Raw genomic sequence first — 26,157 nt, 5'->3', positions numbered from 1 at the left:
TAACTCTTTTAAATGTATTTAGGAGAATCTAGACTCCTCTGATTGTTTCATTAGAGATGCTTCATTGTTACACTGTGTTAAAGCTAACTCCACAGTGTGGGTGCTGCATCTTAGCTTGGGCAGTTTACACTCTGAGCTTTAAACCATGAAGTATTTCAGCCATTATCATGCATGACCATTTAGGTCAACCAAAGATAACCAGCACTACTAGCAGGACCAAAAATCCAAAACGATATACACAGTGCACTTAAAAGATGGTTAAACAGGTAGCTTAACCTTATAGTGTACCACTTTAAAATAAGACTACCTTTATAAAGGGTTTATAAATGGTTTACAATTAGTTTATTAATGTTACTAATTAGGTTGTAAATGCCTTAAAAATCATTAATAATCAGTTATAACACATACGTAGAAAGAGCAACAATGACCTGCTGTTTGCCAAATAGTGAACCCACAGCCATCAATATTGTTGCCCTTTCTATGTATGTGTTATAACTGATTATTAATGGTTTTTAAGGCATTTACAACCTAATTAGTAACCATTAATAAACTAATTGTAAACCATTTATAAACCCTTTATAAAGGTAGTCTTATTTTAAAGTGGTACCGAGTTATGTTTGTTTTCACCTGGATGACCAACTTTGTAAACATCTGAAAAATAGAGGATAGCTTAGACCAGGGGTCTCAAACTCATTTTTGCCGAGGGCCACATTGGCATATTGGCTGTCCTCTGAGGGCCAGATGTAACTTATAAATATAAGAAAATGTAACCAGATGTAATACAAAATGAATGTAATTACTCCTTAATGTTAAATAACTCTCAATATACTATTTATTCAATCAAATATTACAGTTGCATGGAAAAATGGTTGCTTGTTGCTCTATTAACATAAATCCTTTTAATTTATAAGTTATATTAACTTTGATCAAAACGTTTGATACTGAAATAAGGCTTAATAAATATAAAATCAAAAATTGTGAGCTGTGACAGATTTAGCATTTCCTCAGATTTAGCAGTTCCTCATCCAACCACTAGTCGGAGCTGCAGCTGCAGCACCACAAGCCCGCAGTCTTTGCTTAGTCAGAGCTGCAGCCCAGCCACGGGCTACAGGGCTCAGCTGAGCCAATCTGGAGCGTTTTTAAAAAATTGTAAGTTCTTCTGTGTATGAAATAAAATAACCCCACTAACCGGATAATACAGCTCTCTACAGTTCATCTTTCAGCCCAAGCAGCTAACAGCAGCAGTTTAGAGCAGCGTCACGGAGGCACTGCTCGGATTACATTATAAACAGGTCAGTTAGCGCGCTGCTAACCTCAGGATGTTTATAACTACGGAGTTTAGTGGACACACCACGGCTGCAAGGTTAGACTGTTGAAGGCTACTGAAGACTACTAAAGCAGGCAACGCAGCGTAAGCAAAAAAAAAAAACAAAAGCCACACACACACACCAAAATACAAGTTAAGATAAAATATGAAAACGAACATAATAAAGCATAAATAATTAAATTGAATTGCGGGCCAGATGTATGTTTATTTTGTTAACCCGTGAGGGGCCGTATGAAACCGCGTCGCGGGCCGCATGTGGCCCGCGGGCCGCTACTTTGAGACCCCTGGCTTAGACCATCTGAAACTAGCTACTGGAAAAAGTTGGTATTAAACTGGATTTGTCAGAAGCATAGATTCACCAGTTTCACCAGTGTTTAATTATGCATACATTTAAATCAGATTCATTCAGTGCATCACATTTCCAGTTCCTAATAAGTATAAAGCTTTAAAGGGTGTTTAATTAGTTTGAGGAACATCTGGTCTAATTATACGTGTGTTGCATACATGTATGTTACTTACCTGCTGTGACCATGTGACTAAAGGTTGTCTTTGTTTTAAGTTAAATTATGGTTTTACCTTATCTCCTCATTCTCTTTCTCTCTGTGTGCAGACATTGCTGTGGTAGAGATGACTGATGCCTTCAGGCAGCCGTCCTTGTTCTATCACTTGGGCGTGAGGGAGAGTTTCAGCATGGCCAACAACATCATCCTGTACTGCGACTCCAACTCTGACTCGCTGCAGTCTCTACAGGTAGAAGATTTATTTGATAAATTGGTTTAAAGATATAGTTTAATACAAGCACAACACTTTTAAAAATATATTCTCGTGCTACTGTTTAAAAATTTATGTTTATATTTGGGAAGATGTGCTTATATTATTAAGTGGCCTGAAAATTGTAGTAGAGCCTGATAATAAATGTGACCTGAACTTTTGTTGAAGCTACAGCACTTTTCTTTCTCTAATAATGATGAACTATTCAGGGGGAAGCACTGCAGTCTTGTGTTAGTTAAAGTTTAATGTCAACACCTTTTACTGAAACGCAAACACTGATGAAATCACATTTGGATTTTGGACCTCCTTCCGTGATAGAGAAGCACCTCCACTTTACAGATGTTCTTTGAATCCTTTTCCATGCTCTATTTTTTAGTACCTATTGTTATGCTACAATTTAAAATGAAAAAAAAAAAAAGAATTCCAAGAAGGATATTTAAAAGCTGTAGTTTTGTACAGTTTACAAGCACTTCTATCTATTAGTCTCTCATTAAATCAGTTATACACACAGTATATGGTGTTCGGATGCATAAAAACACAGCACAAATATATATATATTTTTTTAAACTGGTATCATTAACCATGGTAACCTGGGAAAATGCTAAAAAGATGGCCTGGGACGTAAAATGTTTTTATTGGATTTGCCGTTAAGCACAAGTTGTTGTGGTATATTTTCAAAAATTGTATCTAACTTTTTGGAACTGTTTTAAAACCCCACTTCATTTACTTAGTTAACTCCAGGTGGAGACTTTTTTTTGGCCAGGCAGTGTAACATTGCCTGTAGTAAAGAAACCATGAAGAACCATTAAACAAATCCCAAAGATGGAGGATAAATCCTGCAAATTAACAAATTAAAAGCTTTATAAAACAGACTAGCGATGGAGATATGGATTGAAAGTGTAGCATTGAGCGTTTTTCAAATTCACACACACCTTTCTGAACCAGTGAACTCCTCTTAATGCAGAAAAGTCATTATTTTGGGGTGTGGTTTTAGTGAAAGGTCATGGTTATCTAATTAATTAATTAATTTTATTTTCATTTAATGTAAATTCCAACATTAAACTAAAATTTAGAGTTTTTTTATAAAGAAAACACACATCAGTGTGCTATTGATTGATGGTTTAGATTGGCATGTGTCTTCTTGTATTCATAAGCTATAAATAAAGAAAGTAATGAATATAAAATTACAATGTGCTTATGGTGTTGCCAGTGAGCTTGTAAGGGTAGATTTTCAGTATTACAGACTGAATTTTTTTTACATATTTATGCTATAAGACGAGCGCCATGCTGTGAAAAGGCTTTTGCTTAGAGTGCACCTGTGTTCAGTGCTGCTGCTTGTACTGTTGTGCAGCTCTGGGCTTCGTTATTGAGTTCTATATAAAGCTGGAGTGTTTTAATGGTGCTGCACTGCTGCATTAACGCCACAGAATGAGTCATTTTAGCTCCGACACCTTCGGCTGTGGTGCACGGTGAGAAAAGTGTCGAGAAGGGTGAAATCCCACAACCATCGTTACCTCCCCACTTTTGAGTTCATTTAATGGAGGCCAGAATTTTGGTGTGTTCGTGTTTTACTAAAAATGAGCAGGCACTGGGAATTGAATAGAGTTTTCTTTAAATTTGAACATGTTTTGTTTAGCTCAGCTCAAGTAAAAGGCTTCTTTGTTTTATTTGCTTTAAAATGCCGTTGAAATTAATACAAGCCTGATTTGTTTTGTTGCAGGAGATTGTGTGCCAGAAAAACACTGTAAGTATTGTGTTCACTTACATACACACACCTGATATACCCACACTTATACACAACGTCATGCCTTATTTTGAAGCTCTTTTTTAGCATAAAGCAGCTCTTTGCTAGTAACTCGAAGTGAGTCTTGAGTAAGCACTGATCTTAAGCCGAGTTGAGTTTTTGGGTATACAGTGGTATGAAAAAGGTTTGGGCATCCCTGATCAAATTTTATCACTTTCCTTCATAAATTATTGGTTGTTCGGATCAGCAATTTAAGTTAAATATATCATATAGCAGATGAACAGAGTGATATTTAAGAAGTAAAATAAAGCTTACAGGCTTTACAGAAAGTGTGCATTAATTATTTAAACAAAACATTAGCACTTATTATTGAAAAACTAAATTAGTTTGGTAAACTCACTGACCCTTGACCTACATACACAGGAGAATTCAATTATGACAAAGGGCTAAGGAGCCTATTGCAAGTTTTTCTCCTCTTTGCATTTTCTCTGAAGAGCGGCAACATGGAAGCCTCAAAACACAACTCTCAAATGACCTGAAAACAAAGATTCTTCAACATCATGGTTTAGAGGAAGGATATAAAAAGCTCTCTCAGAGATTTCAGCTGTCAGTTTCCACTGTGAGGAACAGAGTGAGGAAATGGAAGAACCACAGGCACAGTTTTAGTTAAGACCTGAAGTGACAGAACAAGAAAAAGCTCAGATAATCAGAGGAGAAGGATGGAGAGAACAGTCATAGTTGTTAAAGTTGAGGGTCTTATGGATTCCAGTCAATATCAACAGATTCTTGAGAACAATGTTGAAGAATCAGTGAGAAAGTTGAAGTTGCGATAGGGCTGGATACTTCAACAAGACAACGACCCTAAACTCTGCTCAAAATCTACTAAAGCACTCATGCAGAGGAACAAGTACAACATTCTGGAATGATCATTTCAGTCCTCAGACCTTAATATTATTACAATCTGTGGTGTGATTTAAAGCGGGCTGTTAATGATCAGAAACCATCAAACCTGACTGAACTGGAGATGTTTTATAAAAAAGAATGATCCAAAATACCTTTAACCAGAAGTCAGACTCTGATTGGAAGCTATAGGAAGAGTTTAGAGGCTGTTATTACTGCAAAAGGAGGATCTACTAAATATTAATGGCATTTTTCTGTCCGAGTGCCCAAAATTTTTGTTTAAAGAATAATTGCACACGTTCTGTAAATCCTATAAACTTCATTTCACTTCTCAAATATTACAGTGTTCATCTGCTATATGATATATTTAACTAACATTAATGATCCAAACAACCTATGATTTAAAAAGGAAAATCATGAAAATTATCAGATGTGGGTTTCAGTCAGTTCTTATCGGTGAGAATGAGTCTCAGTCCAGTCTTGAGTTTCTGAGATGTCAAAAAGTCCCAAACAGTCTCTTATACAAATCTGACTCCTGAGTTTTTGGATGTGAGTGTGAGTTGAGTCTTAAAACTGTGGTATGCATGTGTCAGAGGATGAATCTTAAGTCATTAGGGTGTGAGTCTGAATCTTGAGTCTCTGGGGTCTCAGGTCTTTGGGGTGCCTAATCAACTCTTGACTGTCTGAGTCTCAAGTGTCTGGAAAACAATCCTTGAGGTTTAGGTGGGAGTGGGAGTCTCAAGGTTCTGGGTGCTAGTCCTAATCTCAAGTCTCTGTGGTGCGAGTGTGATCTTGAGCATGGTCTTGTGTGTCTGGAGTACCAGCCTGAGTTTTAAGTTTTAAAACTAATGGGGCTCCAGTCCAAGACTCAGAGAATCTATGAGTGCAAGTTTGAGTCAAATCTTGAGAGTCTGTGTGCAGAATTGAGTCAAGTCTCTGAGGAGTGAGCCCAAGTTACGAGTAGCTTAAGTCAAGTTATGAATCTCTGGAGTGCCAGTCCGAAACTCCCATCTCTGGGGTGAGAGTATGAGTCTGGAGTATCTGGGTGCAGGTTTGAGTAAAGTTTTGAGTCTTTGGGTAAGGTTGAGTTAAATCTAGTAGGGCTGCACAATATATCATTTAAACATCATCATTGCGATGTGCACATGCGCAATAGTCACATCGCAGGACATGTGATGTCACTTAAGGCAAGTAAATCAAACACGTCATGTTGCAATGGTTTGTTTGTTAACACAAGAAGTAGATACACAGAGTTGTCTGTGTGTCTGTATAAGTGACAGGCAGCTGCTGCCTGAGAAGTGTAAGGGGAAGGGGGAGCGCAAACATGAGGTGGGGCAGGATACAGGCGATATACAGGAGTTGGACAATGAAAGTGAAACACCTGGTTTTAGACCACAATAATTTATTGTCCCGATGGACAGTTCTGGTGGAAACAGGAGAGTTGAGGTGCACATTGCCATGATTTGGGCAGCCGTGGTTTTATGTTTTTTGGGTACAATCCGGGTTAGCACCTGAACATCCCTTTCAGACAGCTTCCTCTTGCGTCCACAGTTAGTCCTGTTGGATGTGGTTTGTCCTTCTTGGTGGTATGCTGACATTACCCTGGATACCGTGGCTCTTGATACATCACAAAGACTTGCTGTCTTGGTCACAGATGCGCCAGCAAGACGTGCACCAACAATTTGTCCTCTTTTGAGCTCTGGTATGTCACCCATAATGTTGTGTGCATTGCAATATTTTAAGCAGAACTGTGCTCTTAACCTGCTAATTGGAGCTTCACACTCTGCTCTTACTGGTGCAATGTGCAGTTAATGAAGACTAGCCACCAGGCTGGTCCAATTTAGCCATGAAACCTCCCAAAGTAAAATGACAGGTGTTTCAGTTTCATTGTCCAACCCCTGTATATCATCGAAAAAGAACATTTGCAATGTAAAATTTCTCCAATATCGTGCAGCCCTAATCTTGAGTCTTGGTCGAGTCTTAAGTCAGCTCAGCCATTGCACGTGCCAGTCCCACAGGCTAAAGATTTATTGCAGTGTTTGGTCCTGTATATTCTCTCTCTCTTTCTCTCTTTTTCTCTCTCTGTAGATCTCTCACTCTCTCAAAGCAGGGTTAGGGGATTGTTCAGTAAGGCTTAGTGAGGCTGTAAGTGGCTTTAAGGGATCAGATGGCTTTAAGCTGCAGGTAGCAGGAAACACGCTGTCCACTCTCTCTTAAGAGCAAGTGTTTTACCCCCCACTGTCTCAACCTCCCTCTTTCTGACTGCTTTCATCTCCCTCCATCTCTTCGTTCCTCCCTCTCTTTACCCTTTTACTCTGTCTGCCTTTTTATGTCTTCTTTTTCTGTCTTTGTGTCCTCTTCCTTCTCCAGACCTTTTTTCTCCTGCTTTTCTCTGCATGATGTCTCTGTCAGTGACAAAGCCTCATCCTGCCAAGCACTGAGCCATTTTCCCTTCTTTGTTCTTTTGATACAGTTTCCTGTTCAATGGCTTTGTTACAGCCGTCAGCATTAGCTGTGGAAGTTTGAGGTGCAGTAGGGTAGCGAGGATTAACATAGCCAACCTGCAATAGACTCCACTTAAGTTCCACGCAAAAGGCTCAGATGCAGTTTTACACACCTATTTGCAACACAGTTTTTTTGCCCCAAAATTAAATGCGTACTTTTTTCTTTTTATGGTGGCCTTTTAGAAAAATAAAAATGCCTAAAACTAAAAAAACAATGCTAAATTATGATAAACTTAAAAAAGCTAATCAAAATGATTTTTGTCCCTTTTTTCCAGAGGTGGAAAAAGTTCTGAAAAATTGTAATTAAGTAAAAGTACCTTTACGTTGCTAAAATTCTGCTCAAGTACACAATTTAAAATGTACTTTGAGTATAAGTTACATAGTTACTTTTCATTATTTGATGTAAAAAAGTGCAACAAATCATAAATTAAATCATTTTTAAATAACTATTACTCCACATAATTTGGACCTTGCAGACAGTATATGTTTTGAAAGCTGACAGCTCTGTCCAGCGGGGCACATTTTGCATGGCAAGAGGATGTTATTGCCTTGTAATTCCACGCGTGAATCTGTGCCCTGGCGCATCCATGAAATTAGTATTTTTTTTATTTAGACAATTGTTATTTTTCCCAGCATTTTATTTGTTACTTATTTTTAACGTGGGGTTTTCCAATGTAGCGAAGTAAATTGCTTGTGACAAAATGAACTTGAGAAAAATTTAAATTACCTATTTTAAAAACTACTTTAAAAATAACAAATTACTCATAAAATATACTCAATTACAGTAACGTGTGTATTCATTACTTTCCACCTCTCCTTTTTTCCAGTGCATCAAAAAAAAGAATAACCCCCAAAAATCAAAACAGGGCCTACAGTGCACTGCAGTGTACTATTTTGATTTTGCTTTTGGGAATGAGCTTAGAGTCAGATAATAACAAATAACAAAAACAAAGCATGCTTCTACAGTGATCTACAGTCCTGCTGATAGATCAATAATGACATTTGCTATTGAGTTTCCCCAGGAAATAAATAATTTTCATATTACTTGTTTTCCAAGTCTGTTACTGAATGACATCCTGCAAATGCACATGCTTATACGCACTCTATCTCTGTCTCTCTGTCTCACTCCGCTTCGCTCTGTGTGTCCCTGAAAGCCTAAAATATGAATGAGCTTGTGATATGGCATCAGGTGATGCAGCCAAGTGTAGGTCTCGTAGGACAGGTGTATATATAGAACAGAGCAGAGAGTGCGTGCTCTGTATTGCAGCCCCAGGCACTGGATCACAGGTTTTTATGGAATATGATGCTTGAGTTATTGTGTGCATCACTCTTTTTCAGCCTCTACTTTCACTCCATGTCTCAGTAGACCGAAGCATATGGATTTCATCAGGCTGTGAACTCAATACGTCTCGTTCCTCTAGAGCGAGTTGCTGAGTCATGTTGGTTCAGCATGAGAGGCTGCTTTATGCAACATTGGACATATGCTGGCAGATGTTCGTTTGTCTTGCACTGATGTTTAGAACCTGTTTCTGGGTGTATTTGAAGGGAAATTGAATATATTCCCACTTGGTTGTAGCTGAACCACACAAATGCTGTGTGGACATAACTCAAGAATGTGTGTGAAGCAGTTCAGTTGGATTATTTGAAGAAAAACTACATTTGAGCTAATCCTTTTTGCACTAACTGTGTATAATGTGACTAATTGTACCTCCCTAATTGAATTAAATTCAAATCATTTCACAGTACCTGTGATTTTACAGTCAGTGGTACTGGAACTAAGCCAGCATAGTTCCATAGTTGAGGATGTTTAGCTTTACAAACTGTAAATACCAAACAAATGAATGGATATTCTATATTAACCCTTTTACAAGCTTAAACAGGATTGCCAGCTTAGCATTGTCAAAACAGTTATTTTGGTTGACATGTTTAACTCTTTAACAGTGTAGATTAAGTTTTCATTTAAGTTTGATGCTTAGTTAGCATATACATTCTGGCCCACCTGCACGACCAGGCTTGACCAAACTGGTTGATTAAAATGACAAAGCTCTTCATCAGCATAGGTTTTGTTTTAATTTAAGTTTTAGCTGGTAGAGCAGCTCAACCAGCATCGGCGTCTTGGCCCACCAGCATTGGATGGATGGATACATGGATACATGGATACATGGATACTTGGATACTTGGATACTTGGATACATGGATATACCGTACTGTATATCTGTATACTGTATACTGTATATGTACAGGATGTACCATAAAGTGTCAACAGTGCCAAACATATTACCAGTATATGTCCTTTCTATGTGTCTAACATATTACCGACATCACTAAGTTGATTGATGTGATCTAACAAAGTTAGGTCACCAATCTGTTTGTCCAGAATAAAACTTATACATATGTTAATTTAAGTTTAAGGGGGTTTAGTTAGTTAACCAGAATGACGTCTTTGTTCCAGCGGTGTTATCAAGCTGGTCTCTCAGCGTAATCATCACCTAGCATGACTAAGCTGGTCTACCAGCATGAACATGATGGCCAAAAAGCATTAAGAAGCTGGTCCACCAGCATAACCACCCTGGTCCACCAACTCGCTTACCAGCATAGGGTCTTACTATAATAACCAGTTTTCAACCACCTTAGACAAAAGTATTTTAGAAATTAGTGAATTTTCAGACCTTAGATCCCCAAATGTTTCTGTCTCTTACACACACTCTCTCTTTTTTCTGTGTGTCCCTGTGTCTGCCTGTTTATCCCATACATGGGTGACCCCTCAGAATAAGGTGTACTGCTGTGAGAGCAGTCTGATGAAGGAACTCTGTGAACTGCTCTGTCTCTCACACACACTCACTCCCTTTCTTTCTCATTCTCTCCTTTCTTCTAGACATGTGCAGCTAACTACCTGTTCATCCCGTACATGGTGACCCCTCAGAATAAGGTGTACTGCTGTGAGAGCAGTCTGATGAAAGGACTCAGTGAGCTGATGCAGCCCAGCTTCGAGGCTCTGCTTGGACCCATCTGCATGCCCCTGCTGGACCGGCTTATACAGATTCTCACTGTAACACAGACCAGCTCATGGTGAGGACACACACACACATGCAGTGTATACAAACACACACATTGTCATCTCTCTCTCTTTCTCTCTCCATATCTCTCTCTCTCTCTCTTTATTGCCCCAGTGTTAGATTTTTGATTTATGATTGCATGCTCTGATTAAAGAGTGTTAATGATTACACCACGTTACTCATCTCAGGGAAAGTACAGAGAAACGGAGGCTTAGAGGGATTTGGGGGTGGTACTGTTTGTGTGTGTTTGTGTGTGTGTGTGTTTGTGTGTGTACAATGTGTGAGTTCCTCTTTGTCACACTGATAGAGCTGTGAGTCATGGCTGTTAGGCTGAGAGAACTCACAGTGCTTCACAATTCAGACGCTCTTACTTTCTTTCTTTATTTCTCTGTTATAGAAATATATGACAGGTGCAACCCATTTGGATATATAAAGACACAGTGCAGGCTTGGCAGGCTTGGCATAGTTTGGCATGTATTTTCATGTCAAAAATGTCCTGGATTTATAGTAATTTTAGGGCTAGCCTACCTAATCGTACATTCTTTACAAATTGCTTTTAAACAAAAATTACATGTTGGCTGTGGATGGTTGGCCTAAAAAAATTCCAGTAGCACTGCTGTTTAAAAGGTTACGAGACACTTGCACAAACCTTTCATATCAATTGTTTTTACAGAAAATGTGTTCTAAAATTAATGTGGCTCAAAGTTCTAAATGCAGCACACTTTTTATTTGTTTAAAATTCCCTTATTAAGTTGCAACATGAACAGACACTTTTGTTATCCACTTGTATGCTTGTGTTTTTGGCGGAATTGGCCAAGCTCAAATTATTTTGTTGGTTTTCTGGCACAAACCTGACTTTTAAGCACAGTGCAAATAATTTCAAGAGGTCAGGGCTTTGGGAAAGCAGTTGCAACAACATACTGTTTTGTCTGTTGCTTTAGGCTTCTTTATCTATTAAAAAAAATCCTTCCATGTGTGTTTAAGTTTCAACCATCTAGATGATGGTTTGAGATCATTCAGAATAATTCTCAGGTAGTCCACCTTCTTCATTATTACATCCTCCTTCTGCTATGTACCAGTTTCAAAACAGCTCCAGATAATGGTGCTGCCACCACCATGCTTAATAGATGGGATGATATACACATAATGTTTCCCCCATGTGGCTTTCTCTTCGTTCATGTTGCCAGGTTCATACATTACAGAAAAAAAAAAAAAAACATCAAACTGGTGGGTAGGAGGGTGTGTGTGTGTGTGTGTGCTGTTCTTACTCCAGGGTCAAGTAGGGTAAAGTTTGAGTATGATAAGCACAAATTTGGCGCTCGGCTTATCGCCTGGCACCCAACCAGACACTTCCTGTTCTTTGCCTTTCACCCCGTTTCACTCTTCCCTCTATGTCTTCATGACAATAACCGAGATGAGTAGAGCGGTGTGTCAGTGTTAAAAGCTGATCTCAGTGCAGCCACTAAACTTCATAAAGACGAAAGGCGTTTCAATCACTGTTCTTAATCTTACCCATCAAATCTTTGGGTTTTGGTTTTGGTTCTTTATAGATATAGATGTGTGGTGATCACACGTGTTGCTCATATCATCACATTTCCATTTAATACATGGAAAATGACAGATCTGTATCATTTTTATCCCTCCATAAAGCTTTGATCTATCATGTGATAAACTTACTTCACCCACTCTCTAGAGCATAAAACCCATCTTTACTTTTGCTTGTTACTTTACTTTAGTGAAATAAAAAATAATATCTAAGCACATTTTAAATTCACAAAGCTTTCTGAGTTCATAAAACCTGAGGGTAAAATATTTGCTCATTTAGTTCTGCAGTCAAAACGTCTATTTCATGTTTTGAGCTTTTTTTGCAAAAAAATATAATACAAGCATTTTCATTAGTAATAGCCGTTTCTAGACCTGAACAAGAGGACGTAGAGTCTGAAACTAGAGTCTAGCTTCATTCAGTTTATATTAACCACAGTTCAATGACGTAATGTGATTATTTGAAAATTGGATCAGTGAAAACAACACCAGTGAGGCCTTTCAGTTCTGCTCTCGAGGGGGAAGCAAAGCAAATCACTTGAAAACATCAATGCTCAATCAAATTACTGCTTGAATTTCAAATGATACTGGTTGTTGGGTTTGTGTGTGAATATATGTGTTAGAAGGTAAGTGAGTGAATGCATGTGAGAAACATCATGTCTCCTACTGTGTTAACAAGTTTCTCAGGCATTTCGTGAGGCATCAGATGAATACTGAATACAGATCTGCTGTCTTACAGGCTGAACAAAGAGTATTAACCCAAAGAATATAGTTGATTAAACTAAAAAGTCAGGTACTTTTAATGTGTAGAGCAGAAGCATAAGTTTAAAATAATGTACCACATGTTAAGTAGGTCAAGAAAATCTATTAAGTGGAAATGCAGCTTTTTCAGAAACAGTAGTGAATTTATGTGTGTCTATATTCACTTAACCCTTTCAAAGCTCTCCTTAAAAAAGCACAGTATTTATCTGTAGTAACCATTTAATGCCCAGATTGCTGAATCAGTGCATCTATAATGGGATAGAACAAATCTGTGTGATACAAAAGAGAAATATTAAACTGAATATTGGCTCCAAAATTTTTTTTTCTGTTTTTCTATTTTTTTAACTTTATTGTTTATATGTTTTTTTTTTTCTATTATAATGTAGCGTTGTCTTGTGGAGTCCATGGTAGGGATTTTTTCCCCCTTGAGTCAGAGTGATTTTGATTTTGAGTATCTGTAGGTACCAAGTCCCAATCTGATACTTTGGCAATGCAGTAAATAAAATAACATATCCAGGTTGTCTGTTAGGATTTTTAAAAAGTCATTATTATTATTGAATAATTAAATGAATTTAATTTATATTTTTTAAATTTGTAACTTTTATATTAGCAGGTGTATATAATAGTCATTTACTACATAAATTAAATAGAAACAATATATAAGTAATTTATAAATATATATTAAAAATAAAACATAAATATCCATAGTGAAAAGTTTTAATATTGGGTATTTAAATGTAAAATAATTAATTAGTGTTTTTAGTCACGTAAAATGTATTGTTTTAATCACCACAATATTAAAATTGTGGTCAGACTAGAGTTTTTTTTTTTTGTACTGTATTCTAATATTGCAGTATATTTACGCTTTTAAAACTAAAATATTGTAATGTGCTGAGTTATACCGGGAGTTTTAATGGAGAAAATAAATGCTTGTGTAGCTCCATATTGTTTATGTGTAAGAGAGAACGAGAGAGAGAGAGAGTCTTCAGCACAGTGACTGTATGTGGACAGTTTGAAGGAAAATGAAGCGTGGACCAAAGCAGTAGGTGGCTCAGTATATGGCTAGCTTGCTAAATTTGAGTCTGTGCTAGCATACTAGATAACATAGACGAAATATAGGTTGCACGCCCAGTTTCCTAGCCTACCAGCAACCAGGAAGCAAATATTAAGCATGGTTTAAGGTTAGGGTTAGGATTGTGAATGAACAGTATACTGTGAGACGTTGTAAAGAATGTGATTGACAGTGTGTTTAGATTTAGAATAGATGCATGCTTTTTTATGCCATATTGCTACTAGTAGAAATATTTAATTGGGTTACACCAATATTTGTAATTGTGGGCCGATATCAAAAATGTAAATATACCTTTCATAACATTTAAAGAGTATGACTTATATTTGATGGGATTTTACCTGAAATAAAAATCAGTGTGTTTAATTTCCAGCTTCCAGTACTGTAGAGCTATCAATCTAGCCTCACACAACCCCAGTGTTCACACTTAGGTGTTAGGGAACAGAATGTAGCTGTCTAGATATGTCCTAAAATACACCTAAGGTCCTCTGGAGTGAGAATGCCAGGATGTTGACTGTTTAGCTGACCGTGGTGTGTTTGCGGTTTCTCTGTGTAGCCAGTACTTCCGGGAGACGATACTCAACGAGATCCGCAAAGCGCGGGAGCTGTACACGGGGGCGGAGCTAGCGGCGGAGTTGGGGAGGATCCAGCAGCGATTGGACAATGTGGAGTGCCTGTCAGCTGACATTGTGATCAATCTCCTCCTGTCCTACAGAGATATACAGGTATTGTCATTCACCTTTTTCAACTGAGATGTGATTGATCTTAAAAAAAAAACTTAATTTAAAACAGTAGAACTGTTAAACGTATTTTGTGGAACTTCAAAAGTTTGAAACTGGAGGAACCCCTTGGGGTGCTTCTGAATAGGGGTGTGCCATTTTTATATCCAACACAATATATATTTTTTTATTTTAAAATATTGCAAAAAAAAAAATACCACAATAAAAAAACTCCATATTATGATAATTGCGATGTTTTTGAAGGCAGCCTCTTTTGTATTTTATCTATTATATATTTAAAATATATTGTGCTTTGCTTTTTCCTGTATTTATTTTCCTTTTGTTTGTTTCTAAGAACCTTAAGAGGATCCTCCAATGTCAATTTAAAGAACCTCTAAAGGTTCCTCAGGAAAGGAATATTTTAAACAGTTAAATTATTTTACCAAATTTAAAAGAGAGTGTAAAGAGCACTATAAGCTCCAAAATAAACCAAATAATATATATATTTTTCATCTACCTACAAAACACAAAGAGGTAATTAAAGGAATTGAAAGAAGAGCAGTGTACACCTTGGGAAACCTAAGAGGGCTAAACGCAGCCTATTCATAGTTTATCTGTCTATCCATGCTTTGGGTTTCCAGCTTGCTGCACACAAATGCACTCTAGGCTAATGGAGGTTAGTCTGGAAGCAGAAAAGTCCAGTTTCAAGTGTACAAATCTTGCTGTGTGTAGGACAGTAAAGATAATAGAGGGTTGCAGGTTCAAATCACAGGAAATGAAAGCAGATGTCCAGTCAGGACAGGACAGGAATGACAAGTGGCATAGAAGTCAATGAGATGTGCTAGTAAAAAGCATGAGGTTGCTGTTTAACATTGTTGGCCACCCTCTTGCATAAGGTTGCATATATCATGTAATGAAAGCAGATATATGCCAGTCTGATATGAGAGATATGAGTGAAAGGGGAAGAACAATAGCCTTAATAGTAGTAAAAGAGGTGAGTCAGCAATACAGTATGAAAGTTGTGTGTTCAAATCCCGGGACTGATAGAGAATCCCTGACAGGACACAGCACTTACCCCTCCACCTTCCCAGTTATCACTGCTGCTTCCAATATGACCACTGAACAATTTCTCTTGCAAGTAGATCAGTAAGCTTAATAGATTAGGTGAAGTTCATTGAAGTAAGGTCCATGGAATGCAATGAAACAAGAAATGCTCACCTTGATTGCCCTTCCATCAACACTTCCCCATGTACTCAGCCAATGCCTTGTCCTTCATTAATTAATTACAAGAATGACATCTGATAAGGGTTGGCTAAATTATTTACCTTATTATGAGTGTGCACATGCTGTGCAGCAGATTAAGAGTATAATGCAGGAGGGTTTCATTATTAATGCAACGTGCTGTGAATGACAGGCTTCTGTGTATTTTAGAACATTGTTTAATGACCAAAGAAAGAGGTGGCATGTTGAAACGTCTTCTATTTTGTTACTGATACCTATAAAGATATCTTAAAAATGTTTAGATATGAATATAAAAACCCAAGCTTTAGGATTCCCTGAATCACATTATTTATCTCACAACTCATATTTGAATTAGCTTAAAATAAATATTTCTTTTCATAATATCATAAACACGTTAACAGAGTTTATTGTTGAAGTGTCAGAATTTATTTGTTGCATTAAAAAAAAGGTACCACTTTAAAATAAGACTACCTTTATAAAGGGTTTATAAATGGTTTACAATTAGTTTATTAATGGTTATTAATCAGGTTGTAAATACCTTAAAATCATTAACACATATGTAGAAAGGGCAACAATGGCCTGTTGTTTGCCAAATAGTGAACCCACAGCCATCTATACTGTAGCCCTTTCTACGTATGTGTTATAACTGATTATTAATAACCATTAATAACCATTAATAATTAATAACCATTAATAAACTAATTGTAAACCAGTTATAAACCCTTTATAAAGGTAGTCTTATTTTAAAGTGGTAGCAAAAAATATATAATTATAAGTTTGCATCAAAGTAATATACAGTAGCAAAAGTTTGCACACACCTTCTCATCCAGTGTTTTGATTTTGTCCTACATTGTAAATGAACACTTAAATAGTCCAAACTATGAAGGAAAATATAAGGAATCATGTAGTAAACTTAAACAAACCAGAATATTCTTATCTGGGTTGCTGTTAACTTGCAGTTTCTGAGGCTGGCAACCCTGATGAACTTATCCTGTGGGATAAGAGAGGGAACTCTTGGGGCCCTATTTAAGCAATCTATAGCGCACTGATTTATAGCACAGCTGGATTTAGGGTGTGTTGGTGTGCCTTTATAATCGTGGATGCGCAAAAAATATGCCTTGCACAGCTCAAAATGTGCAAAAGGCATGTACTATTTCTCTTAATTAGTCATGTGTGTTTTAGGTTTAATATGAAATAAACCAATCAGTCTGTCACTTTTAATTCCCTTTATGATGCAGATGCGCTCTGACTTTGGCGCATTCGTATCTTAACAGAGCGCCACTTTGTGAATCTCAGCAGAGGATACTGACCTGCGTATTCACACTGTGAAGATACCCCAGCAGCTCATTTAAGGGAACAGCAATGTTATTTTATTCTTTATTCTGTTTATTGTTGAGTTAAAAGTTGGGTTTGTGCTCTGCAGCGCATCGGTGTGTGTGTGTTTAACGAGCAGGGGTGTACGCACCTATAGGAATGGACTCTGGCTGTTGTCTACGTTAAATTCAGTCAGTGGCGCACATGCTTTCCACCATCAAAATAGGAATTTGCCAGAATCTTACTTGAACACACCTCACTTTCAGACCACCACACCCATCAGTGTAGATTAATTCCTAAAAATAGGGTACGATAGGGCCCTTGGTCTTCATTTCCTGGGGTGATCCTGATGAGGGCCAGTTTAATCATAATGTTTTGAAAGTTCTTCAAAATGTTCAGAGGGCAAGAAGTTCAATAATTGACTCTTGACAAGTTCAGCACAGCTGTTAACTGAAAGCCATTCCAGGTGACTCCACCTCATAAAATTGACTGAGAAAATACAGCCAAGATGTGCAAAACTGTCGTCTAAGGTTTGAAGAATCTTAAATATAAAACATGTTATGGTTTGTTTAACATTTTTTGTTTATTAAATAATTCCATGTTTTCCTTCATAGTTTGAATGATTTAACTATTGATCTACAATGCAGAAAAAATGCTGTTTTAGATGGTAAAATAAAGTTGTGAAGTGTAAAGTTGTTTTAACTTCAATTTACCACATTATTAAAGATAAACCAGAGATGTCAAACAGAACTAGAACAGCATTTAAACAGAAGTAATAACGAAAATTGGAGGCATTGGAGTAGTATACTAAATTTACACAGTTTAAAAAGAATGAATTTAACACTAGATTGCAGTATATTGGTAACAGTATAGAGTATAAAATTAACAGTAAAGTGTTTAGAGGTAATAGTAAAGTGCTACATGTGCAAAAGTGGATATGCCACATTAAGCTGTGCAACCAAGCAGAAGGTAATGAATAATTATAAGTGATATGTGCTCAGTGCAAAGTCCTGTCTCTGTGTGTGTGTGTGTGTGTGTGTGTGTGTGTGTGTGTGTGTGTGTATGAGATGTGTATGAGGTACACCTAGGTACTGGAAATGGAAGCTTTGGCTAACCTTAGTATCAGTATGTTGATCAGTCTGTCATTCTTCTCAGTCTTTTCAATTCCTAGAAGTGTTTTTTGTCATCAGATCCCAGTGTTATAATTGCATAAAAAGTAAACTTTTCTTTTACTCATATTTAATAAATATGATTGCAATATATCCCCTTGCTTACAGTATTACAATATATTTAATTGTAACCGCTGTATTGGGATACATATCACAAATGTATTGTGAATACACTGTACAGCCAAAACACAGCCCTATTAAAGATGGGGGTGATTGTAACCCAAACTCATTATATTTCAGAGCCATAATATAAGTAGTTGTGCTGCATTTTTTTTCAAGTATCAAAAGGGAAATATGTCCAGTGGCAGTGATTTCTGAACAAGTTTTGTTGGTGAAGTTAAAACTTGTGTGCATACATTTTCTATTTTTTTTTTGTCCTCTAAGGGCTGTTTACAAGTTAGAGAGTTCTAAACAGGTCTGCTTGCCTCCTACAGTGGTGTCACGCTGGTCTCTATAGTGAGATTTTTTTGTGTAATCTAAACACAAGTGCTACATTAAACCCCTTCTAATGATTTTTCATGAAGATGGGAGCAGACATCTTGAAAACCACAAGCACTTTGGTGTGAACACTAAAGTGCCCTATTTAATTAGGGCAAACTGTTTATATCTAACTGGCTTATGTAAAGGCTATAATGCCAGATAGCTAATATTACTGCTAGGGGAAGCTGCGAATATCACATCTTAATGAGACTCTAGCCTCTACACTAACAGCTACACTAGCAGTATTGCAGCTATTCCCAGTGTTTGAATGACATATTTGCATAATGCATGCTGGGCTCTGGAGGGAAAGATAAAAGTAAAAGGATACAAAGTCATGGATTCTGTTTAACTGATGATACTAAGGGATACTAAAGTGCTGCACTGCACAGAGTTACATAATGAATTACATTTAATGGTAGCTTTAGCCTCTTAAAAAAAGTGGCTCTTTAAGGACAAGTATGGAGGCACTCAGTGAAACATTTACTTCTGTTATTGGTGGACCAGCCTAAGCCAGATGCTCTTCTCTAATCAGATATCCATAGCTAGTGTGAATAGGATAGAGCGCAGAGATACCTTTAAGCTCAGATACTTTTTAATAGAAAAGTCAGAATGGATTTCTAGAAACAAAAGAGTAATACTAAGTGCCAGATACAGTACATTTAAAAAGACCACAAAAAAATGAATTACAAGCTTTTTAATAACACAGTTGTTGAGAAAGTTCATTCCAACGCCTTGGTGCTAGAACAGAAAAGTGTGTATGATTGGCCGTTTCTCAATATGGAGTACACAAGCTTGAATTTAAGTACTTGGCCAGTACAGACTTGCTAAGTTTGACTCCAGAGTGCATACTCATGTGGACGTGAGGAACCGGGACTTTTATTCTGTAATTGGAACAACTGCGTACTTAATGACCACCATCTCACGTAGAAGCCCATTTTCACATAGCCCCTTTTTAACAAATAAATCACACATCTGAAGTCTAAATCACTATATTCTTTCTTAAAAATAATTGTAATTTATCTCACAGCAGTACATTTTTAAAAACATGTAACTTACAGGTATGTACTTTCTTCTCTACCAATACTGCTGCGAGGTGCATTCTGGGATATTGAACTATAAGAACTCCACACAAGTCACCTTCCATGCATCCTCGATAATGTGAGAGGAGCAAGAACACAGGGTAGTGAACTTTGTAGTGAACTTTGCTAACTGTGAATCTTTTAAATAAAGCAGTACTTGTTCTGCGACTGATGACGTTTCCCGAGTCCACAAGAATAAACACACAGACAAGAACGCAGATTGAGAAATTACCTTGTTTTCCATTGTGCTCTTAGGGGACTGTGGTCAAGCCAGGTCATACGTGAAGCTCAATAGTCTCTCGTACAGATCAGGTTTTGACTCTGGCTATCAGAATTTAAATTATACTATAAGTTCATTGTTGGCTTAAAAAAACCCTAACAAGTTTAAAATCTTTTATTTAAAAGTCAGTTTTTAGTTTATGCATTGCATTTAGCCATTTTCAAATTTCATTCACAAGTTAGCTCACTGATTTTTAGCAGACTGAACTGAGTGAAACCAATGAAATTGATTCTGTTTACAAATATATTCAGTACCTACTAGTAGCTCATGGGGATGCTACTGTAGGGAAATTTAAAGAGTATACATTTAATTAAAAAAACGGCTTGATAACTTGTAATAAATCTGTTGCCCTGGACCCTATTTTCAGTGTGTAAAACAGTTCACACGTTTTTAATACACTTAAAGTATATTGTAAATGTACTACTTTGTGTATATTGTGTACACTTTAATCCTACTGGGAAAAAAATACACTAAAGTGCACAACGTATAATTTAAAGCATAATGCTCAAAAATGTATTTTATGGAAATACAGAGAAAGTATATTAAATGTATATTTTCATAAAGTATATTAAATTAAAAAAGGCACTTTTAGTATTCTTAACTTAATTTGAGCATACTTTTAATGCTCTTAAGTATACTTCCTTTTCACAAGAGTCATATCTGCTAATACTTTGTGTAGGCCTGTGTCATGGTTTTGAATCTGATATAGGCAGCTACAGGAAACCACTGAATACAATGATACGAAGCTATTGGGCTAAAATGTCATTTCTCTGTTGAGGTTTTTAATATTTGTCTATTTGTTTCTGTGTTTCTTTGCAGGATTATGAGTCCATTGTGAAGCTTGTTGAAACTCTTGAAAAGCTCCCAACGTTTGACCCCGTGGCAAATCCTCATGTGAAGTTCCACTATGCTTTTGCTCTAAACAGGTGAGACGTGTGTGTGTGGGTGTGTGTGTGTGGGTGTGTGTGTTTGGCTATGTGCTCAGTGCAGTTGAGACTAAGCGTCTGCACTAGTCACTGTGCAAAAACTTTGACTTGGACAAGATCCACACTGTGTGAATATGCAAATGAACATTTTCCAAGTATTTACTGGCATTCTTTTTAATTTGCATGTGTTAAGAATGTGTTTTATTTTCTACAATATTGATTCCAGAGATGTGTCTACTGCAGTAATACCCCAGGAAATGCCTTTCGCAGCCTCCATTCATTTTTCTCAGACGCCTCCAGTGTGCTTTATCAGAATTATTAAAGCAGTTTCCGCCTCCTTCAAAGAGCAACAATCAACAGTCTTGTGTGTCCTATTTAGCAAAGAGAGGTTTAATTTTGCTGGTTTGTTGTATGAGATCAGACGTCCGCTCCATGGCCGGGGGATTCGGTAGAGCTCTCATGGGAACGTTAAATTCTCTGGTAATTGTCGCCCCGGGGATGCTTCATCATGTTCTGCCTCTGAGCCAGGAGTGAGGAGTGACTCATCAGTGTGAGGGAAGCGATGTAAAAAAGCGCAAACTCATGGTGATGCGGTTCCGCAGTGGCAGTTGAACCAGCAGAATGCTTGTCTGATGTGGGTCAGGGAAATGAGGAGATCAGATTCGTCTTTATTGTAGAGAGCTGTGACACTAAGACTGCCGTGTTTGAAGTGTGTCTGTAATGGAACCCAATCTCATTTACCCAGAGAAAAGCCTTTCCAGTAGAATGGGATTCTCTATAGGAGCACTTAAGGTCAGTGTGCCTGATGCCAATGATTCTACAAGAGGGGTTTAAAGCCCACAGCTTTGGACTGTTGAACAGTGGAATTTGGCTTTCTGCAATGATGGAGTTCCATCCAGTACCATCCGCCATCAATATGTGATTTTAGTAATGCTTTGGGTCTAAATGCAAGCAAATCCTCCCAACAGTGCTCCACAATCTAGTAAAAAATGTCTTTTGCAGAGGACTAGTGGTCATTACAGCAACAAAGGAGGGAGGACACGCTTTTTAATAGCTGTAATTTTAGGAGAAACATTGTAAGAAACACTGAGAAATTGGAAATTGAGTTTTCTACAAACTTTTGTGTGGAAGTAAGTTGTCCCCAGTGATGGCGTGCCATCCAGTACCTTTGAAACGGGTTGTCATTCACTATCAATGACTTACCTTTACTGAATGAGTTCAAAACAACAGTGTTCCACAACTTGGTGGAAAGGATTTACAGAGTAGTTCGGGGTTTAATAACATTTGATTTGGGAGGAAACCTTGGAGTTCGAGGTGTCCAGATAGTGTACCAGTCATGTCACAACAGTAACACTGTTCTGCTGCTAATTTTTCTACTTAGCAATCAAACCAAACATCCATAGTTCCAATATGTAGTCCTCTTGATTAACAACAGTTAATGTATGACTCTTTTCCATTTTCCAGTTACTAATCTAAAGCATTGTTCACAAGCAAATCACACTGATAGTGCTGATACTCGCGGTACCTGTAATATCAATGATGTTAACACTGAAGGACATCTTTAACAGACTACTCAGCAGAGGGCCATTGTGAAAAACCAACCATCAGCAAACTAATAAAGATAATAGAAAATTGAAAATAACAAAGACTCAACTGTAACAGTATTTAGTGTTTTAGAAATTGATGGAGCATAGTGTTCTAATGGCTGTCACACACTGGAGACTCTATGCTGCAACAGTTAGAGCTCTCGAAATGAATTGCTGATGTGTTTATACTGAAGATTTTTAATGTAGAATAGATTATTCATTATCTTATAAGTACAGGGGAGTTGCCGGCAAGTAGAATCTGACTCCAATATTACAGAGCCAGCCTACTCCAGGTGAAATGTTTCTTACATGAAATCTCATAGTTCTTGCAATTCAAGTACGTAAATGGTTTGTGTGGTATGTAATATTTGGTTTAACGGTTTGGTTAACCAAATCATTGGTTTGGTTTAATATAATCATTAAACACAATAAGCAATAAGCAGCAATGAATAGTGCATTTTCCCATGGGGTGTCTGCATTCCCATTAAAGACAATGGTTTAGAATTTTTGTGGATCTGTGTGGGACTGCACGGTACTACATTCTTTTTCTTGTGTAACATGATGGAAGTCAAATTGTGGTCTCTTTTGAAAAACGGGCTGTTGCACAAATGCCAATTCCCCCCCCAAATAGTTTAGCAAATAAACAAATTAGAAAAATATGTGATCACAAGGCCACACAACTTCTAAGCAACAAAAGAGCTCATGCATAAAATGCTCATTAACTATCACTGCATTTTAGGCAATGCATTGTTGGGACTTTAAACAATACTGATAAATCAATAGGATTTTTTTCAGTGAAAGCATATAAGAAATGGGCTGCAGACTAGTAGTCACGTTGACTAAGCACTGGATTGAGTCCCACAAGTTGTTGTGCACAGAGAGAGAATTTATGAAGTAATTGGGTTAATCTCACAAGAGCAAACAACACTCTAATCCACCAGCCTGCTCCTTCCTCTCTCTGACTCTCTCTCTCTTTCTCTCTTACTCTCTCTCTCTCTCTCTCTCTCTCTCTCTCTCTATCTCTCTCTCTGACTCTCTCTCTGGACATTGTGGTCATTCTTTTGGCTTGTATTGGATCAGCAGTTTTGGAATATGTGATAGATGACATCACCCTGGCTCTGCCTGATCAGTGGCTGTAAACCACATTATTCAGCATTGTGTTGTGTTGTGTTGTGAGTGTTATCAGCCCTGTTCTCAGGCCTCCCTCACACTTTACCTTAGTATGAACCCTAAACTGTGGTCAGTGTGGGTCAATGAGGGTGAAAAACTGTAGCACTGTGCAGTTTTTGATTTTCATACTTTCTTTTTTCTGTGCTTTTTCTATCTAAATCCATTTCAAATAATTTAACTGGAATGAATAATAAATGTCAGCTGCTGCCAATGCAATTAACAATGAACATACTGCTAGTACTCCTACTGAAAAAGCATTTTTATTAGTCCATTCATTATGACATTTTGGCAAAATGTAAACACGGGTTTGGTGTGACAGTGTAATACAGATCTGGAAAAAAAATTAAGAGACCACTTAAATACAGACAATATTTCTCCTAAATTCCAAATAAAAATATTTTCATTTAGAGCATTTATTTGCAGAAAATGAGAAATGTCTGAAATAACAAAAAAGATGCAGAGCTTTCAGACCTCAAATAATGCAAAGACAAAACAAGTTCATATTCATAAAGTTTCAGAAATCAATATTTGTTGGAATAACCCTGGTTTTTAATCACAGTTTCATGCATCCTGGCATGTTCTCCTCCACCAGTCTTACACACTGCTTTTGGATAACCTAATGCCACTCCTGGTGCAAAAATTCAAGCAGTTCTGCTTAGTTTGATGGCTTGTGATCATCCATTTTCCTCTTGATTATATTCCAGAGGTTTTCAATTTGGTAAAATCAAAGAAACGCATCATTTTTAAGTGGTCTATTATTTTTTTCCAGAACTGTATAGTATAAACATACATAATGCGCTCCATAATGTGTTCAGATCCAACCAGTCAGACATGATTAAATGAATAATTGATAATTTGCACAATTCCCTTCATTTTAGGGCACAAAAATGTTTGGGAAGTGTCTAGTTGGTTTGATTTGAATTTGACACTGTGAAACAGAAGAGCATATCATAGAAAATGGGAGTGTGTGTCTGAAACATTCTCTCTCACTCACACACACACACACACACAAAATGTTAAATATTTTTATCTCTTTTTTTTTTTTTTTAGGAGAAATCAGCCTGGAGACAGACCGAAGGCTCTGGATATAATGCTGCCACTGGTGGAGAGTGAGGAGCAGGTAGCCTCTGATATTTACTGTCTGGTGGGGCGCATCTATAAGGACATGTTCCTGGACTCACATTTCACTGACACTGAGAGTAGAGACAGCAGCATACAGTGGTGAGTCCACACATAAACGCACACACACACCTTGTGTTTGCACACACCAACAGTTTTCATTTACAACATCCCTTTAGCGCCCACAGAAGGTGTGGTGGAATCATAATAATAGCCTGTATAGAGCATATTGAGTGACGCCTTGAGAGCAGTCAACTTACATTTACGTCACGATCATGAATCCTTAAAAAAGGACTTCTATTAGGGACAGTGGTTTTGTTTAGAAGTATAACAAATTGTAGAAACATTTAAATGCTTGTATGCTTCTTTGCATAGATGAAAAGCTTTTTCATAGAACATTGTACCTAAACAAAAAGGTATAAATGAATGTAAAATGTTATATTAGGTGTCACATGCTGAAGTTAGTTGTTATGTCAAATCATGTCAATTATTGCTAATCATTTTGACAGATTCTGTAATGTCTAGTGTCAGGATTGTGCGTTTAGTGCATCTGAATGTGAGGTATAATGTCATAAAATATTTAATTGTGTATTCAGGTCAGTTACTGGTACTGGCAGCATTTTGCTGTTCCATTTTAAGTAAATAAAAGTTACTAACATATTTGTTAATACTAATGAACACATTGGCAACATGAACTACATTTGCCAGGTTATAAATTCCTACTACTAGTAATATATGAATGTTCAAATTCTGATGAGCTAATGTTTTGTTAGCATTTCTAAATGTAATTATCCATGCCGATAACTAAGTGCCATGTGGAAAGGTTTGTTGAAATTCAAATTCTGTTGGACTTATGCTTTGTTCACATTTACTTGTCATTAGTTAAACATATATTGAATGAAAGTTATGATAAAGTGTTACTTAAAAATGTATATATATATATATATATTTATAATACACCTACACAATCATATAAAATATATATAAACAAATAAAATTTGCATTTCTTAAAAAAAAGAAAAGAATGCACATTTCTTGCAAACAAAAGCTATGTAGTTGCCTTGGTATTCTAGCTGGTTTCTTTGCTGCCTGGCCAAAAAAAAAAAAGGTCACACACACTGTAATATTTGGTTGGACTGACTTAGCTTTGATTTCGGCACACATTCACTGGGACATTGTTTCAATAAGCTTCTGCAATGTCACAAGATTTATTTCAATCCAGTGTTGCATTAATTTTTCACCAAGATCTTGCAGCATTAATGGTGGTAGAGTCTGACCACTGCACAAAGCCTCCTTCAGAACATCCCAAAGATTGTCAATGAGGTTAAAATCTGGACTCATCTTGGAATATTCATGTGTCAACAGGGAAGAAAAAATCCATTGATGGAATAATCTGCT

At 37.1% G+C, this 26,157-nt stretch overlaps 1 protein-coding gene across 2 annotated transcripts in view; it reads left to right on the top strand.

Moving 5' to 3' along the window:
- The window catches only part of map3k5 (mitogen-activated protein kinase kinase kinase 5), a 144,868-nt gene that overhangs the window by 39,642 nt on the left and 79,069 nt on the right, over positions 1-26,157 (top strand). For both annotated transcript variants that reach the window (XM_049479420.1, XM_049479421.1), the window contains exons 2-7: positions 1,938-2,077; positions 3,819-3,842; positions 10,122-10,315; positions 14,232-14,400; positions 20,778-20,884; positions 24,691-24,861. In XM_049479420.1, the coding sequence (XP_049335377.1) occupies positions 1,938-2,077; positions 3,819-3,842; positions 10,122-10,315; positions 14,232-14,400; positions 20,778-20,884; positions 24,691-24,861 (805 nt within the window). The remainder of the gene's footprint in view (positions 1-1,937; positions 2,078-3,818; positions 3,843-10,121; positions 10,316-14,231; positions 14,401-20,777; positions 20,885-24,690; positions 24,862-26,157) is intronic.

The sequence above is a fragment of the Astyanax mexicanus genome, chromosome 1 (assembly GCF_023375975.1).
Source record: "Astyanax mexicanus isolate ESR-SI-001 chromosome 1, AstMex3_surface, whole genome shotgun sequence".
Classification (NCBI taxonomy): Eukaryota; Metazoa; Chordata; class Actinopteri; order Characiformes; family Acestrorhamphidae; genus Astyanax; species Astyanax mexicanus.
Note: the sequence above shows the minus strand (reverse complement) of the source record. Positions and strands in the feature narration are given on the sequence as shown.